The sequence below is a fragment of the Canis lupus genome, chromosome 10 (genome assembly GCF_048164855.1).
Source record: "Canis lupus baileyi chromosome 10, mCanLup2.hap1, whole genome shotgun sequence".
NCBI lineage: Eukaryota > Metazoa > Chordata > Mammalia > Carnivora > Canidae > Canis > Canis lupus.
In genome coordinates, this window is record NC_132847.1 from 53,835,057 (window position 1) to 53,847,402 (window position 12,346).

Here is a 12,346-nt window from a genome sequence, read left to right on the forward strand (position 1 = left end):
CCAGAATGATCCTAGTTATTGATAAGTGACTCACAAGTCTGCACTAGGTTGACAGTCTCCTGTGTGTTTGAATATGGTCTCCACAGACTCATGAAAAATACATTTGGATACATCCATAACAAATGTGGACAAATGGGCTCTGCTGCCCACCATTAGTGCCTATATATGTGTACACTTTCATAAAGTCCCTGTCCTGGCCAAAATGTGATGTTTGTTCCCCATTTCCTGCAGAGACTGCTGTGAACATTGCTTATGCCTGTAACATATTTGAGGATGAAATGGATGGGATGTTTATTGTGGAAGGCAAGAATGATGAGACCATTCGGCAAGAACTCAGGTATAGGGACCTAAGACAATGGCAGTTCTCAGAAGGCAATTGAGTTTGAGGTCCTGGCTGATGTTTAGTAGAGGTTCTGTATCCACCTTGCCCATTTTCATTCTGGGACACTTTTTCCTTTCTAAAATCTGGAGCTTCCAGTCAGATATTAACCACTCCTCTTGGCTTTCAGGTCGGCAAGGGACAAGATGAAACCTGAGGCTCTACTGGAATCAGACCCAGTAAACATTTACCTCACCACGAAGCCCCAAATGTCCTTCAGATTACCTGAGGAGGTGCCCAATGGCAACTATGGCTTGATCATCAATGGCTGCAGTCTGGTGGGCAACACAGAGCCACAATTCTATCTTCTTCTCCCAAGGAGTTTTTTTTCCTAGGTCCAGTCCACTCCAGAGAAATTTTAAGACCCCTTCTCTATTTCATGAGTCACCTCTTCCCCTCTCTTCTGGTGTTCTTTCCTGACAGACACCTTTCCCTATCCTTCTCTAGACAGGAATAATGAGGAAAGAGAAGCCAAAGGCATGTTCCTTCCTTATCTAAATTCTATTACTGATGTGGCCTGTCACTTAGGGGAAAGGGGGAAGTGAACAGAACCAGGTCCTCCAAAAAGGTCAGCTGGCCTTATAGCCTAATCAACTGATTTGACCTAGTGAGAGAGGCTGACTAGTTTCCCATTGGAGTCAGGGTCAGATGTAAGGATGCCTAGAACTGACTTGGGGACTTGGCCTCCCTTGGGAGTGGAGCACCTGGGAGCCACTATGTCTGACCTATATAGTATAGGAGAGAATGGAGAGGGGGAAGGACTTAGGAAGATCCTGTCCTGAGAGCCTTTTTGGGCAACCTGAAATGTGGATGTATCCTGGTGCTGCAGGCCTATGCTCTAGAAGGGAACCTGGAGTTGGAACTGCTGAGAACAGCGTGCATGTGCAAGGGGGTGATCTGCTGCCGGATGACACCCCTTCAGAAGGCCCAGGTGGTAGAGCTGGTGAAGAGATACAAGAAGGTGGTGACACTGGCCATCGGGGATGGGGCCAATGACGTCAGCATGATCAAAGGCATGTGAGGGATGGGGAACAGTAACCTTCAACCAAGGGCTTGCCCTTTCCTTTCTCTATGGGCAAAGACCAACCTGGGTGACATTGTGTTGTTGGTTCACTCATGTATATATGTATTGTATGTTTATAATGTTTTGCAACTTTATTTATGCTCCTCTATACCTGCATTCCCACTTATTTACACATGCATATATCAGTCTATATGCGCGCGCACACACACACACACACACACACATTCAAATTCATGCACTTAACACACACAAATACAGATGGCTCCCATAAAATCATATGCATGTATTTACAGAACCGGATGTGCAACTACCATACCATCTTTCCAAGATGGCATCAAAGGCTACGTAAAGAACCCCTGGGCGGGAGTCACAGTCTGTTGCTTTTCTGATAGATGTATGCCTGAGCAATGTTAGGCAAAAGACAGGACTGCCCAACCAGAGAATTAGCTGTGAGGCACAGTGTAGGGATCTCTTCTTCCCTAAGGCAATGTTCATGAGTACTTCCCCTGACTCCCCTGACTGGAAAAGAATAGCAGACTTATTGATGCTCTGGACTAATAGAAGCAAATGGCTGACACTGGTTTTAATTTTAGCTGAATGTTGTTAGCTTCCAGCAACTTGTGGTTCTGTGAAATACGGACAACATCTAGAGGTCCTCTAATCTAAACTTTCTCCCCATCCAGGAAACACTAGCAGATATTCTAGCCTCAGCTTTAGTTCTAGAAAATGTTCTTGCTCTCTTCCCCACTTTCTAGAACTTCTCTGGTTTTTAGGGCCTTAGAGGCTTCAATTATTCCATTAAGCAATGCCACAGGTATATACCAGAAGATCAATGAATGTACCCTACACTACAACATACTAATTAAAACTTTTAGGAACTTCAATCTTATTTTCCATCAAGTATAATCCTTGTTTTATTCAGAAAAGTCATTCAGAAAAGTGAGGCCTCCTGGAGAACTTGCTTCTCACTAACAAAGTATGAACATCACTTATTTCCTCCTAACAGTTGGATTTTAGCTCTTTAGATAAACTTAGGTAATTAAATATTATGTTAGATTGACATCCATCCTGCATCTATAATTGATGTAAAAGGCTTCAAGAGATAACAAGAGGTTTTTACCTCAGCATCTGGACAGCAGGAAAGAGCCAAGGTGGCTATAGTAGGCCATGACCATCCAGGAGAGCTTTCTAGTACTAGCCATGCCAGGCATTCCTGAGTGGCAGCATCCAAAACAAAGTGAAGATGAAGGAGCTGGTTTTTGACAGTCCACTAGGGAAAAGAGCAATCCACTGAGGAGAAAAGGCTCCACTAAATAAATGCCATTTTGAGCTGAGCGTAACAGTGTTTTCCAAATGTAAAATAAGGAGTTTGTACAACATGATCTCAGCCTTTCTTTTACACTTCCCAGCCTGGGAGCCCAGCAGAGTAGCTCTGAGGTTGAGAAGCTTCTGGGATTTCTTTTCAGCTGCTCACATTGGAGTTGGCATCAGTGGCCAGGAGGGAATGCAGGCCATGCTCAACAGTGACTACGCCTTCTCCCAGTTCCACTATCTTCAGCGTCTACTCTTGGTCCATGGCCGCTGGTCCTATAATCGCATGTGCAAGTTTCTCAGCTACTTCTTTTACAAAAACTTTGCCTTCACCCTGGTGCACTTCTGGTATGCCTTCTTCAGCGGGTTCTCTGCACAGGTAGGAGGTCAGATGGCATTCCCCACTCTGGTCAACTGGATCTTCTGTACTCACCCCCACTTCAGCCAGCTCATGTTTCTTTTCTAGAGACATGTTGCCATCCATCCATAAAGCTCCTCAAGTGGGGGCACCTGGGTGGCTCAGTTGGTTAAGCACAAAACTCCTTACCCATGCTGATCCCATCTCCTAGCCTTAAACTGAACCTTAGATTTCCAAACCTTAACTTTTTCTGGCTTGGCTCTAACTTAGACTTAACTCTTACCTCCGAAACTCCCATGAGATATTTTGACCTTTTACCTGACAGAGAGACCTGGTTTCCAAAAATAGATAATATGGGGAAATGCTTGGATCCTGGAGGGTTTGTTTTTGTTTTTGTTTTGTTTTGTTTTGTTTTGTTTTGTTTAGTATCCAAAGCAATCTTTATGGAACAAGCTAAGTCTCAAAGGGCTTCTGAGTCTTGCCAGACATGCTGGCTATGGTGTTCACCTGTAGCCATACTTCAGAATACAGCTCCCCTTACTTCTACTTCCCCACCCCAACAGCCCTTCTCCCTGCCCCAAATATACATTGTTGTCGCTCTAATGAGTTAACTCCACATTTGAGTATGAAATCTCCCCCACCTGGGAAGTGGCACTTGGATTTTGATGTTCTATAAGAATTCCTCTTTCCTATGAGAAGTTTTTCAGGGTTCTCAAAGATTCCCAAGAAAAACAACCTCAGGAACGATTACCTTAAGAGATCCCTATTACCTCTGTTGCCTTGGGCTCCAGGGGAAACAGACTATTGAGCAGAAAATAGACTTGTATATCCCCAGTGTCTAACAAAGCCATTCTAGTTTGTGAGAGGTGAAGTATATGTATGTGTTTTGCTGACCTCTTGTGGCTAGTAAAGGAGCCCTCTCTGGGCCCCAGGATGGAGCACCCAGCTGGGAAAGAGTCATTGAGTCTATTATGCCTACTTGTGTTTGAAAGTGTCCAGTGTTATAGAAGCTACTGAATGCCATAAATCAGATAAAAGAACCCAGAGGCTTATATGCCTGAGAGTGGAGGGATACAGCTAGCATTCCCTCACAGGCACTGTAGATCTTCTCTGTGCAGGGATGGGCAGTGCAGATCATGGAAGAGTTGGTCCAAATCAACCTTGTAGGGTTGGCCACAAACAAGCTTGATGTGGCCTTGCCCCAGCCTGTAACCCAAGGTTCTAAATAGAGTAGGACCAAATAGAGACTGGGGTCAGCCTCCTTATCAGATTCCTGAAATCCAAATCTTGCTCTAGGTTAATGTAGTGGTGGGTAAGTGGGGGCCAGAAGGGGCTCTCTTGAACCTGGGAAGTGGAGCTGGGACTTTGGAAAAGAGAGGAATCTAAGAAATCTCTTTGGTATTCTCTTAGACGGTTTATGATACCTGGTTTATCACTTTCTACAACCTGGTCTACACCTGCCTCCCTGTCCTGGGCTTGAGTCTGTTTGACCAGGTAAGACCAGCAGCAAGCTTCTCTTCAGGGCTAAGCCCCTGTGCCCTTGAGGAGTATTCTCAAGAGTGGGGAGAACAACAAGAGCTGAGTTCTACAAAGTCAATTGTAAATGGAATAATTTATAGAGCAAGGAAGGGAGCTCATTACCTGGAGAAGTATCATGGGATAAAGTAAAGAATATTCCTCCCAGAGAATAATCATCAGTTTTAGAAATCCAAGTTTTCTATGTCAATTTTATTTTTATAAAAAGAAACATAGAAATTGTGCTTTATAGTAAACTGAGAGTAAATAAAAGGTAGTAAAAGGAAATAGAGTTACTAGGGTAAGACTAGGTAAAGCAAGATGCTTCAAGAAAGGAGAGACCAAAAACAAAAACAAAAACAAAAACAGAGAAAGGAGAGACCCATACATAGATGATAAGATAAGCCAATGCAGGATGGCCTAGTTGAGAGTTCTGAAGGCCAAGCATGAGAATGTGGGTATATTTTGAGTCATAGGGAGTCAGTCTAGGGGATATCATCTGTCCCTGTCAGAAATTTCCTGGGTATTGGGGGTCCTGGTACCATACCTCTCCCTCCTTTTCTATCCCAACCTCTAGTCTTGGGCACAATGAATAGAAAAGAACCTCCAAAGAGGAATAAAATAGCTAAAAGAGGACATGGTGAAATCATGGTTCCTGGTCTCCATCAGAGTAGGAAGGAAAATTCTCCACAAGGTAGCTGCTAGCCACAGAGCAAAAAGAGGGACAAGTTTTGTCCTATGCAGCTTCAGTTGGCTAATTCTAGTGATCTACAACCTCTCAAAAACAAGCCCCAAGCTTTGTTATTCAAAGTTTCAGATTTAGGAGATGAAGATGATCCAATGGCATCCACATAGAGAATCCTGTTATCTGAGTTCACTAGTAGTATGGGAATGGGAGGAGCATCACAGAACATGGATACCCCCATGTGATTAGCTGGTCCCCATTTGCTTCCCCCTCTTCTTTCGCTGGCTTTTGAGGCAAAAAAATATATATATATATTCCACAAAAGGAACACTTAAAACTGGGGACTAATGTCACAACTGCCCCCTCATCCCAAGCTCCCATTCTCCCTTCCAGCTACCCCCAACCCTAATTACCCTCTATCTCCCCAACTCTGATTGCTTCCAGGTCCTTATCACCATCTTGACCTTCTCCTAGCTTTCTTCTGTACTTAGATCATTGCCTAGAGTGTAGGATTTCAGGAAGGGTCTGTGGCCACTGCTCTGTTCTCTGGTTCCACTTCTCAAATAATCCATGAGGAAGTTCCTAGGCAGACTGTCAGCAGACTCAGTCAGGCGAGAAACTTCTACTCTGATAGAGATGGGACCTTCTATGGAGAGACCCTGAGCCTTCCTCCTTACCCTCTGGTACTTCCAGGATGTGAATGAAACATGGAGTCTACGCTTCCCAGAGCTGTATGATCCAGGCCAGCACAACCTCTATTTCAACAAGAAGGAATTTGTGAAGTGTTTAATGCATGGGATCTATAGTTCCTTCGTGCTGTTCTTTATCCCTATGGGGACCATTTACAACTCAGTGCGCAAAGATGGGAAAGAGATCTCTGATTACCAGTCCTTCTCCCTGATAGTGCAGACTGCCTTGCTCTGGGTGGTCACAATGCAGGTGTGGCTGGGGGAGTGGGGAGTAGGGGGCTGGGAGGCTTGGGTGGGCCGCCTGTCTGGAAGGGAGGGAAAGAAGGAGGGAGGGAAAGTGGGGAGGGATCATCCTCTACTATGAGGCTGGAGAAGGGAGGTAGCTGATATATCCCAGGTTGTAGAGTATTGCACATAAGAGAGTGTTTTTCAGATTGCCTTGGATACAACCTATTGGACGATAATAAGCCACATCTTCACCTGGGGTAGCCTGGGTTTCTACTTTTGCATCTTATTCTTCCTGTACAGTGATGGCTTGTGCCTAATGTTCCCCAACGTCTTCCAATTCCTAGGTAAGTCTATGCCCACCCAGTGTGTGACAAGGAGGTGGGGGTTAGGGTTGGGAAGTGTGAACCAAGTATATTTGTTTAATAAATGTTCACTGAGCAGTTATTACTATGTGCTAGGCTCATAGATAGGAATAAGACATTGTCTCTGCCCCAAAAGGACTCAAAATCTATCTAGAGAAATATTTTATCCTATTAGGTTTTCTAAGATATTTTCAAATTTCTTATCTAACTTAATCTTTGTAAGCATCCTTTGAGGTAGAAAGGGTACCATTTTAGAGACTGAGGGTTTTTAAAAATTAAATTACTCAAATCTAGCTCTCCTGGTTCCCAGTCCAATATCCTTTCTACTGTGGCATACTGCTTTATTATCTCCCACATTAATTTCCCTATCTTTCATTCTACTTTGGTGGGAAAAAAATATAGAGAAAGTAGATATTAGATGTATCTAGCTCTCACCTCTCATCAAGCCACTCATTTTTCCCCTCCAAAACCCTGTAGAACTCTGTGAATTCACATGCCTTTAGAAGGAGAAAAGTATGTGAATTTACAGAGACTTTGGCTGTACAAAGGACTTCACTATAATTCTTCTGCATTGATAAGTTCTGGCTGACAGCCTCCCTCCCATACCTTATTGTTTACAGGTGTGGCCAGAAACACTCTGAACCTGCCACAAATATGGCTGAGTATTGTCCTCAGTGTAGTCCTCTGTATTTTGCCCGTGATTGGTTACCAGTTTCTCAAACCACTATTCTGGCCTGCCAACGTGGACAAGGTGAGTGGAACAAGGAATCTACCCAGATATAATTCATGGCCCTTCTTTGCCTTTGCCTTTGTCTTTGCCTCTGTGGATAAAAACCCTGTCCTCTCTGCTCTGGCTGCAGATTATGGACAGAATTCATCAATGCACAAGACCTCTACTGCCACTCCCTAAGCGGACTAAGCTAAAACATGCAAGCACTCGACGTTCTGCCTATGCATTCTCCCACAAACAGGGCTTTGGGGCCCTCATCACTTCTGGCAAGACAATGAAGTCCAAGGTATTCAAAAAAAAGCAGCTATCTTTTTAAAAAGTAGAGGCCCTTAGGAAAATCCCAAAGGAATCATTGCTCTTCATCCCTTGTATTCACACAACTTAATAAGGATGAATTAGAGTCCCAGGGAAACCAACACACTCCTGCCCTTCTGCTCTCACTCCAGAGGCTCAGCCTCTTCATTCCCTAGATGGTTGTGCCCAGGTAAGGCAAGGAACAGTAAAGAAAGAGCCCCCAGATATCTGTCAGAGTTGTACAATTTCAAGAAAAAGTGATGTCAGGCCTCCCACCAACCCTTCCAAGTTTTAATCCAGAAGCAAATATGGAAATGATGGGTAAAGGGGGCAATGTGGGAAAGAGAAAAGAAAATATGACCTAAGAATCTTACTTTGGGCGCTGTTTCCTATACCCAGAGCAACCATAAACCTTGCCAGGGCCCCACACAAACATATCCCACCCAGACACCCTTCTCAGGTTTAACTGGGGGATTCAGGGTGAGTCTTTTACTGGCCTTGGATCTCAAAAGGAGGAGGCAGCTATGACAAGTTGGTCATCAAAAGCTGAAGGAGAGTTTCTGGATACCCCCCCCCAAAAAAAGGAGCTGATTCCTGCCTTGTTAAGACAGCTCAAGATTTCGACTTCTTCCCTTCTTTGACCCCTTTGACCCAAGAATTGACACCTTTTCAGGCATCAGAACTGGGAGAAGGAGACTGCTGGGAATGCTTAAAAATCTTTCTTGAGGGTGGTATAAGCCACAATTGATGAACATTTTTCTTCATCCTGTAAAATTACTTTGAAAAGAAATTGTATGTATTTGGGAAATGTTTCTGAGAAGTTTATGGAGTAATAAATTGCTTATTTTGGAGTGGAGAGATGTGTATGATCTGTTGGATCTCAATGACAATAATGTCCAAACAGTATCACTAGCCCACAGATCCCCACCACCCTCCCCACCTCCTTTTTCTCCTTCTTCAGCTCCATTTCACTTTTCTGCCCTTTGTTGCTAAACTCTATCTCGGCCTCAGTATGACCATATCCTTTAACCATATAGCTTTATCCCCTTTACACACCTTAAATATTGGTTCCCAAAGCTTAGTACTAGATTTTCTGCTTATCTTTCTTAGTATGCTTTTCCCAAGTGAATGCATGAGTTCATTTACCAACAGAAAGAAGATTCTCAACTCTCTTTCTTAGAGCTTTCTATCTTAGAACCAGATCCATTTATTAAACTGATTCTGAAATCCTTCATTTATTTGAATCTTAGGAAATTCATACTCAATCCACCAACTTGTATTAATCACTTTTCCCCAAAACTCCACCCAGGATGCCATCACCATCATCCCAGTCACCCCAGGCAGTGATGGAAATCATCCTATATTCTCCCTCTAATGTCTAATAAGTCATCAAGTAATTTAAACTTTGCATCTTTTTTATGTTTTGTTTTCCATTCCCTTCATTATCACTACTCTTGTTCAGACTTTTATCATCTCTCACCTGAATTGTTGCATAAAATCTCCCAACTCATGTTCCTGGTTTTCCCCTGTCTAAAGTATCACCAGTACTACTTCCAGAGTAATCTTTATAAACAGCAAACTTGATCATGTCAAACCCCAACATAATGAATGTACTAAATGCTACTGAGTTGTATACTTTAAAATGGTGAATTGTATGTTATATTGAATTTCCCTTCAATATTTTTTTGAAAGATCAGATTAGGCAGTCTCCACCAAGAGCTTACTCTAATTCCTCAGTGTGACTTATATACCTGTCATTTTTATTTACTTGTTTCCCTGTGCATACCTTTCTCAGTGACACTTATCACAGGGCATCAGAATCATTGATATACTTGTCTGTTCACAGCATATAATAGGCCTTTAGCAAATGTTGTTGAATGAATGAACAAATGAAAGGATATTGAGATCTGCTTCTCTGCCTGTTATTATTATTATTTTTAATCCTTTTCCTGAGCAGCATCACCTCCCACTAGCTCAAACCAGAAACCTGGAAGTCTTCCTGGACTCCTCCCTTTCCTTCTTCTAATCTAGCCCATTCTTTACCAAGTTACATATACTCTATCTTAGAAATGTCCTCAAATCTTCAATCCCTTCAAATCCCTTACTACTTGTCCCCAGTCCCACTGCTTTCATCATTTTTTGTCTAGATTATGGCAACATCTGCCTCTCTGGTCTCCTGCCTCGGACTGTTTCTTTCCAATCCATTATCCATACCACAGAGAATGACCTTTCAAAATACAAATCAGATCGTGTCATTTGCCAATTTAAAATCCTTTAATGACTCATCATAGCTTTCCTACCTCTATGCTGCCTACCTCTCCAGCTTCATCATCACTTTCTGCTCCATATGATCTCATTTCTGCCCAAACTATTTGTAATTCTTCAAAGATTTCATTGTCTTCAGAAGCCTCTATGCTTTGTCTCTTTGTATTCTCTCCTCTTAGAATAAACTTCCCTCCTTTGTCTAGTGAATTCTAACTGCTCTTCATTCTCAGCTTTGGTCACTTCCCCAGGGGCCTTCACTGACACCCAACCTCCTATGCTGAGTTGGGTGCTTCTTCCTTGCTCCAGACCTTCCTTGTATGGACCACCTTGTACATTTTTCTTATTTTTAGTTCCCAAGATTTGAATGTATTATTACTCAGATGCCTATTTTAGTTGTGGTTTACTTCTCCATCTTCTCTACTAGACCATGGTCATCTCCTTAAGAACAAGAACTTTGTTTCATTATTGTATTCACTACTCACATTTAGATTTTTAATGTTTTTCAGGAAAATAGTAAATTAATAAAATCTACTACCTTGCATTTGTCCTAAACTTGCCTCTTACCCTGTCCTTTCAAAACGAATCTTATCCTTTGATATCTAGTATTCAGTTATACTTTAGGGGTCTCTTTTTATGAAATATGGTCACTCATGGTCTCCCTTATAAGCCATTTGTAAGAGAATAGTTTGGAGGGGCACCTGTGTGGGTCAGTCGGTTGAGCATCTGCCTTCAGCTCAGGTCACAATGAAGTCCCAGGATCGAACTCTGAGTCAGGCTCCCTGCTTGGCAGGGAGTCTGCTTCTCCCTCTGCATCCCCCACCCCAACTCCTCTCTCCCACTCACTCTCTCCCTTTCAAATAAATAAATAAATAAATAAATAAATAATAAATAAAATATTTTTTTAAAAAAAAGAAAAGAGGGATCCCTGGGTGGCGCAGCGGTTTGGCGCCTGCCTTTGGCCCAGGGCGCGATCCTGGAGACCCGGGATGGAACCCCACGTCGGGCTCTCGGTGCATGGAGCCTGCTTCTCCCTCTACCTATGTCTCTGCCTCTCTCTCTCTGTGACTATCATAAATAAATAAAAATTAAAAAAAAAAGAAAAGAAAATAGTTTGAATCTACAATATCTGCCAAAGCTCCTGAACAATCAGCATCCTCTACTGGTGGTTTAAATGTATCTTAGGATATAGGAGTCTCTATCTGTGCAGAGGAGAACATGCCACATTCCAAACTGAGGGGTGAGATGACCATGCAAGACTTGAAAAAGGGGAATGTGAAAAACAAGTATGCAACTTTTAATCACCTCACCCACTTTGAGAAAAGAGCCAAAAATTCAGACATTCATAAGGGATCTTTAGAGAGAATTGCTAGTGGGTTTTGAGTCCCACCCGCAGCTCAGTTCAAGTTGTGAGGGTTTTAAGGATATTATTTGGAGAGACTGATATAATAAATGTGTTTGGGGGATACAGAGAACTCATACCTAACTCGTACCTGGAAAATCTAAAAAGCAGGAGAACAATTAGCTATCTGTTTTATGGCCAGATAGAAGAGGTGGCTATGGTGAGATTGGCCCACACTCCCACTGTTTTTCAGGACAAAGGGATTAATGGGAACTCCCCATAGACCACATATGGGCCATGTAACAGACCTAGTTAGGGTTTCTTTATTCTGTTAGAGAGACCATCTGAAAAGTTGAAGAGATCTCAGCAGAAAAAAGCAATAGATCTGCTATCAAATGCTTAGAGATTTCTGATTAGATTAAAGGTTGCCTGAGGGTGTGATTGACTGTAAAGGGGCATGAGGTGAATTTTCTATATCTTGATTTTGGAAGTGTTTAAATGGGTACATGTATTTGTCAAAACTCATCAAACTGTACATTTAATATCTGTGAATTTTATTGTATATAGATTATACTTCAATAAAGTTGATTTTTTTTAATTCTTAGAATTTTTTTTAAAGATTCATGTATTTATTTTAGAGAGAGAGCGAGTGCTCACAAGCAGAGGGGACAGGCAGAGGGAGAGAAGTAGACTACCAAGAATCTGATGTGCAACTGACTGAGCCACCCAGGCACCGCTGATTCTTAGAGATTTCTAAAGGAGCTGTAAGTGACCAATTAGAGCTGAATTCACCTACATTAAAGTGATTAGAATATAGGAGAAATATCTCCGCCAACAGAGAAGGAATCTCTGAAGAACCTACAAAAGGGCTCCTTGAGAAAGAGTCCGCTTTTTAGATACTTGTCAACCACTAAAACTAGTTTGTGGTAGCATTAGACAAGTAGGAACCTTCCTTATCTCTTCTCCCTCCACCCTGCTCAAACTCTGAAGAAGTGGGGTAAGGGAGAAGAGATAGACATCTACTAAGCCTCACTCCCTTTTCCCACCTAACATGGGCACCTATAGTAGGGCCAAGCTCAGAGATAGGAAAAACCGTAATTTTTAAAGTTTGAAATTTAAAAAACTATTTCATGGTCTGGCTATTTTAATTATTAAGGTAAAATAAAT

At 42.4% G+C, this 12,346-nt stretch overlaps 1 protein-coding gene across 6 annotated transcripts in view; it reads left to right on the forward strand.

The window, feature by feature from the left end:
• LOC140641644 (phospholipid-transporting ATPase FetA-like) overlaps positions 1-11,934 on the forward strand; it is a 126,628-nt gene extending 114,694 nt beyond the window's left edge. For 5 of the 6 annotated variants that reach the window (XM_072841834.1, XM_072841830.1, XM_072841833.1 and 2 more), the window contains 10 exons: positions 232-337; positions 510-657; positions 1,209-1,392; positions 2,870-3,093; positions 4,483-4,566; positions 5,966-6,211; positions 6,395-6,533; positions 7,172-7,302; positions 7,412-7,567; positions 11,818-11,934. In XM_072841834.1, the coding sequence (XP_072697935.1) occupies positions 232-337; positions 510-657; positions 1,209-1,392; positions 2,870-3,093; positions 4,483-4,566; positions 5,966-6,211; positions 6,395-6,533; positions 7,172-7,302; positions 7,412-7,567; positions 11,818-11,919 (1,520 nt within the window). In that variant the 3' untranslated portion in view covers positions 11,920-11,934. Of the gene's footprint in view, positions 1-231; positions 338-509; positions 658-1,208; positions 1,393-2,869; positions 3,094-4,482; positions 4,567-5,965; positions 6,212-6,394; positions 6,534-7,171; positions 7,303-7,411; positions 7,568-8,248; positions 8,432-11,817 lie in introns of those variants that run through there. The other variant, XM_072841831.1, reaches the window with a different exon arrangement.
• Positions 11,935-12,346: the final 412 nt, after the last annotated feature.